This window comes from Trichomycterus rosablanca, chromosome 25 (assembly GCF_030014385.1).
Source record: "Trichomycterus rosablanca isolate fTriRos1 chromosome 25, fTriRos1.hap1, whole genome shotgun sequence".
Lineage (NCBI taxonomy): Eukaryota > Metazoa > Chordata > Actinopteri > Siluriformes > Trichomycteridae > Trichomycterus > Trichomycterus rosablanca.
Window position 1 is genome coordinate 320,001 of NC_086012.1, and position 6,431 is coordinate 326,431.

The 6,431-nt window shown below is 42.2% G+C and overlaps 1 protein-coding gene across 1 annotated transcript; it reads left to right on the forward strand.

Moving 5' to 3' along the window:
• The first annotated feature begins 1,915 nt into the window (after nt 1-1,915).
• Nucleotides 1,916-4,579, forward strand: atpv0e2 (ATPase H+ transporting V0 subunit e2). Its single transcript, XM_062987705.1, has 4 exons — nt 1,916-2,095; nt 2,509-2,556; nt 3,107-3,206; nt 3,986-4,579. Exons 1-3 carry the CDS (start codon nt 1,992-1,994, stop codon nt 3,198-3,200), a joined length of 246 nt encoding a protein of 81 aa, XP_062843775.1. The 5' UTR covers nt 1,916-1,991; the 3' UTR covers nt 3,201-3,206; nt 3,986-4,579.
• Nucleotides 4,580-6,431: the final 1,852 nt, after the last annotated feature.

Genomic DNA, 6,431 nt, shown 5'->3' on the forward strand with positions numbered 1-6,431 from the left:
TGATTCACCGTGACGGAGTGTAAAAGCAGCACGGGCGGCTGGTGAAGAGGAGGTGGGTGTGCAGTCAGGAAAAGGGCAACGTCTCCCATCATCCCGTCCTTCCCCTCCATCTCAGACCAAAAGCGTTCGGACGTGGGAGATCCAGAGTGGCGAGACGCTAACACGAGCGCGGAATCGGTGAGCGAAGCTGATTTAATGCCAGTTAATGGCAGCAGGCGGGCAGGGCTGATGGAGGAGGACGGGGTGGCACTGCCCGGCCTTCACACGCAACCTGCTGCAAGCACAGCGCCGTCTGAAAGTATCTGCTGCTGAGACGTCAACACGTCTTCAGTCCAGAGCCAGAGGGGATCCCGGCTACGGGTCACATCAGATAATGAGCCTTCAGTGATGTTTCACACAGATTACACTGGGCCACGGGCAACAGTGCCAACTTCATGCTCAGTGCCTATTTTAAATCTAATGAGGTGAAGAGCACACTTTGTTCATTAGTTTATATTGTTTTACTTTTCTCATTCCTTGATTGCAACTTCCTCTATTGCTGCAGACCCCCACCCTGCTCGAGGTGAGACACATGTTATTATTACGCCATTCTTTTCACCCACCTGAGTTGAAGTCTCACTGAGAGTCGTAGTGTGCACTACTATCCGTGGATCATCCCCCTCTCATGCAGGAGCCTTGACCAACCAGCAGAGGTCGCAATTGCAGCAGCAATCAGGAACATGTTCAATCTTTCCCCTCCAAAAATGTTTAGTACATTAGTACTGTCCTACAAACATGATTTAAAACAACACGAACATACATTTCAGTTTATTAATTAATGTTGGCGAACAAAGCTATCCAACACCTGTATTCTCTAGCATCCACAACCTCCCAGAAAGATAGCAGTAAGGGAATATGCCACTGAATGACCTGTAGCTAATGTTTAATACGGTGTTTATTCTGATGCTGACGTCCTGTCTGTTGTTTCTCAGGTGAGCTCTGCACTCTAACAACCTTAACAACAAACTGATCATGGATGAATACATGAATGTAATACTCAGTATTTTTGTTCTTGAAAGTCTGATATAACTCCAGAAGGCCCTCGGTCCTAGATTTGCTTCCTTTATGTCTTGCACAAATCAAGTGCAGGACAGACGAACCATTTACACCCTGATTAATGCAACAGCGTGGCCAAATGAGAGCAGTTTAATAAGGAAACACTGAACTCTGGTGGTTAATGTGCGTCACTGCAGCTTTACTATTTAAATAAAGTAATAAAGGTAGTACATTATCTTATTCACTTTATTATTTGATTGTTTATAAACTGTAAGGGCTCAACTATAAATTAATTCTATAAAAATAAAGACAAACCCATGTGCAGGTAATCATATTTCATTTAAACTGTTTAAGTGTTGTCTATTTGTTCTTATTTTTGATGCATGACGTTGCCAACACGTCACATCGGTCGTGAGTCGATTCCTGTTCTGATTCCAGGAGTTGAGAATCGATTGAATGATTCCAAGAGACGAATTCTATTCAAATGAACAATGCACTTTTATAAAAGCTACATTAATTCATCCTGTTTTATGATGAGCAAATGAGAAACTGATCTGAAGGGATTATAAGTTTTTCTTGCTTGTGTATATAATATAAAACAGCCATCCCCGCATTTAGCTCTGCTTTGATAAAATGACGTTCAATTGTGACTAAACACAATACAAGCAATTAAGGGTTAAGGGCCTTACTGAGGGGCCCAACAGTGGCAGCTTGATCCCACTTCCTTCTGATAAATAATCCAGTACCCTGCGTTGGTGTGAATTTGATCACAATGGTGATTTTAAAGAATGAATCACTAGACTCAGAGAATCGACTCTTTTTTGTGGTTGACTCCCAGCTGGAAGTGACACGCATGCGCGTTGCGGAACTGGCTGTCAGGACGAAGCCCGGACGGAGATCGTTGCTTTATTTACATTTAAATTTCGACGTTTTAACTCTATTATAATAAAGTAAAGATGGTTTATCACTCGGTAGCGTTACCGCTGATCTGTTTCACCACGCTGTGGGCTTTGGTCGGTGCTGTCGCTCCGTTTTTTGTGCCTAAAGGACCGAACAGAGGGTGAGAGGCCGATTTAACATGAAGCAGCTAACCTGAATGCTAACAGTATATTTTAAATATATAATAAACATTTACATACATTTTATCACAATTGCTGTGTAATTAAACTCTTAATATAACTATAATGTATATAGTGTTTAGTGTAGCTGTGAATTTGATGTTATATTGGAATGAATGAAGTCTGTTCGTGTAGATGCAGAATCTGCTGCATTAGCATGGTGCGATATATCAGCATCACACCGCGATACTTATTACCATTAATAATATACATCACGATATTCTGTTAAGATAATCTGTCACCAGCAGAAACGTGCAGCTTATTTTATTTTGTTTTATTACATTTAACAGCGATTCTACCAGACAAATGAATCCTGAACTGTTCTTTTATCAGTATTTGTTTCTGTGTGTTTCAGAGTTATCATTACCAGCCTGATCCTGACAGCAGTCTGCTGCTATCTATTGTGAGTAAACACTCAGACGTGACGGGTTCCGCTGTGCATGATGGAACTGTATATTGTATCGTGATGCATCATAAGGACAAAAGTATTGGGACACCCATATTTCAAACACACCCATTCCTATCAGATGTAAAAATAAAGTCAGTGATGGGGAAATAAAATATATGTGTTAAAAATATGTGGCAACAGTTTGACCTTTCCGCAGGTTCGGTAAGACATAAAATTTGGTGTGAAGAAACTATACTGAGCCCAGATCTTGGACCCTGCTGAACACCACTGTTTACATAGACAGATTCCCACAGGCACACTCCAAAATCTTGTGGAAAGCCTTCCCAAAAGAGTAAATGCTATAATTACCCTAAACAAGAGGGCGGTGATGCCACAATATAAATGCTTATGGTTTGGAAATGGGGTGTACAGTAAGGTCATTGTAAGGTGTCCAGATACTTTTGTCCCTATAGTGTATTATCCTATATTACGGTGTAAACAGGACGGGGTGTTTTTCATGTTTTTCTCTCTCCTCTTTAACGTTCTCCTGGGCGTTTGGTGTTAGCTGGTTGATAGCGTTCCTGGCTCAGTTGAACCCTCTGTTCGGACCACAGCTGAAGAACGAGACGATCTGGTACCTGCGCTACTACTGGGAATAAACTCAGGTAAATTATTCAAACACTCGCTGTGACGGGGCGTCGGCTGCTCTCAGAAAACTCCTAATGTGTCTAAAATTGCATTTGGTTGATGTATTTTCCCTGAATAAATACTACATTAAGCCCACTACTGCAGGGAGCCAGGGTTCAAATCCCCAGCGGCGCTATCGGCCAGCTGGGCATCTGGGGGGCGTCCTGTCCGGGGTGTTGTGTACCTGCAACATACAGAATGACACCTAATGTCCTCGCTCATTTATGCCAACTCTCTAGCACCAACCCGAACTGGTCGAGGAGAGCCGAGACTATCATGCGCTCAGTCTGTGGCAGCATCTTTTTACTTACCAATAATGGAGTCTCACAGATTAAAAAAAAAGCTGTATGGCGTACGGAGCCACGTTGTGAATCTCGCAAATCTATTTTTCTCGCAGTTGCCTCAAACAGCCAGCAGAAGGTCGCAAGTGTACCGCAACAATAAAACAACTTCAGTTCAGGATTCAAACTGCAGAGCTCAGGATCAGAGCAATCTGGATTCATGTTAGAATGATGATGTATGTGATTTATAATTTATAGAAAATCCTGCTCAGGGTCACGGCGGGTACCACTGGCTCCCTCAGACATAGCCGGTCATGTCTGTCCAGACGCCCGGCCGGCCAGTAGCAGAGCTGAGATTCGAACCTGGGTGTCTGCAGTTGTGGGCTGATGTAAACACGTTGCTTCACCTGCGACCCCATAAAACTGCAGCATTTACCCCCCCCTGATGTCTGTTGATTTGTTCTCTCTGCTTGTAGGATCCGCCGCTTGTGTGACGACTTCATTCCCTCCTTCGTTTCCTGTCCAGTGATGTGATTGGACGTTTCCTCCGTGCACGATGTTAAAACGAGGATATTTATCTCAGAATCAGATGATTTATTTATGTGCTGTGTTTGTGTGTATATAGAAATCGTTGGGTTAGGAGGTGTTGTGCTGCTGTAGATGAACTTGTGTGTGTAGTGATGTTTTACATTTCAGTTTATGTTTACCTGGTATCATATTTATTTTAATTTATTACATTATTTATTTGATCATGTGGTTTTAACAGGCTTATGTGAAGTATTCTACCTTGTTATCGTATTCTACAAACGTACTTTTAAGCTATCGCAGCTTATAGTGGTATGTATGTTATGAGCAGAGACCGCCTGAGGACCAATTGAGTAGGAACATTTAATGAGGCTGGTGGTTTGATCTATAATAACAAAAAAAAAAACATTCCATCCCTTTGAACTGGTATAAAAAAGGTTGATGCAGACGTCTGCTTCAGATCTCGTCTGTATTTTCTACATCTTGTCGTGACCACATTGTTATCCTGATCCTGTTCCCCTTAATAAATCATTCTGTTAACGACACTTGTGGGTGAAATGGTCATTATGAGTGAAATACACTTTACCGCTTGACCGTGAGCTTGTTGGACATACCGTTCAGGCTCACGGGACTCTGAAGTGTGTCTGTGTATGGGAATTTGTGCCCATCAGTCAAAAGAGCTGATTTGTATGGCTGGGCACTGATGTTTATGATCCTGTGTAGGATGCTGGAGCTTTTCTTCACATCTTTATAGAGCTCACTCATGCTGAAACAGGAAAGGGCCTTCCCTTAACTGTTGCTGCAAAATTAGAAGCATATATTTCCTTTATATGACTGATTTATTACACCTGTTAGTAACTGATGTGGCTAAAACGCATGAATTCAGTAAATAGAAGGGCGTCCCAGTACTTTTGTCCACTCTCTGATTTACTCTGATTTCTTCTGCAGCTGATCAGATTTTGTTTAGTCTTATAGCTCCTCTCACCTCCTTCTTCAAATCAGGCCTTAAGAATATGGACACCCGAGCATCCTGTTGCAAAGCCATAAGCATTAATTAAGGATAATTTGAATAAAATATATAAAAATATTTGTGATGCCATGCTCGTGATTGAGATTCCAGCTCATCCCAAAGATCTTCCTCCACACCAAATGCCCGTATGTTTTATTTAACCAAACTCAAGATCTTGTTGGGAACCAGTTTAATTTGCTAAACACCCTCACGTCCCAGTGTAGACCATGATGTGCGGTCACTACTTTCTACTCTTACTATTCTCTTAGACTGTTCAGAAGCACCATGGATCTGTGTAGTCTGTCTTCAGTCGGTCACATTTTCCATCGTCTGCTTCATCTTGTGACAGACGAACTTTAAATGTTCCGATTATATAATAAACATGATTCAAGTTTCATAAGTGCAGCAGAAGGACGTGATGCCAGTTCAGATTGGTTCCGCAGTTATGCAACACTGTGTGGGAGACTCTGAGTCTGATTTTATAATGTACCTAGAGGAAATATCCCATGATGCAGTGTTTTACTGAATGGGAATCCCACAGTTAAAAGGATGAATGTGAGCGTGCGCGTGTCGGAGAGTTTTGCGTCAGACGCCGCAGGCAGATTTTTCTCTGAGTTTAACAAGAAGTGAGAAGCGATGCCAAGGGCTGGGCTCTAATCCCAATCTTCAGTCCTCTAGTGCACTCACCGTCCAGTACAAACAGTGTGGAGACAAAAGCCTTGAGAAGAAACTTGGTCTCAAGACTTTATTTTATTTTGAAGACTTTATTTTGTACTGTTTTGGGCACAATTACATATAAAGAGAAAAGCCGAACCTCCAAACTGTTTCCAGTTACAAACACGTACAGTAAGAACCACTAAAACAGCTCTGCAACTAACTGGAAGCTTCTGGAATATGGGTGACACTGTTTACAGTCAAGTGAGCTTTGCAGCACCATGTGCTAAGAGTCTAAACTGACACCTTGGAGCTCAAGTCTGGATAAGGAATTCTAGAAGCAAATGTCAATGTAAAGCATGCTTGACTGTGGACAGTGTTGCCAATTCATGACAGACCTGCCTTTTGCACTACCTCTGACCAATCAGACGAATCTGTTTTGGTGAGAGACCACGTTTCAAACAGTCGTGTTTATATGGGCACAGAGAAGACACGACTCTAGTTGATCATAATCACAAGGTATTAAAAGAGCATGGCACAAAGTAAAATGACTGTAGTAAACATACAATTACTGACTGTAGCATAGCAGTACGATTTGTCACCCCCTGGGCTCCATGTATTAATAGAAAGGGACCCCCATAGGACCCTGACTGACCAGCTGATGTCACTGCAGTTATAATAACATGGTAATAACATGGTAGAGTGTGTTGTTCTGCTGTGGGTGTTACATGACT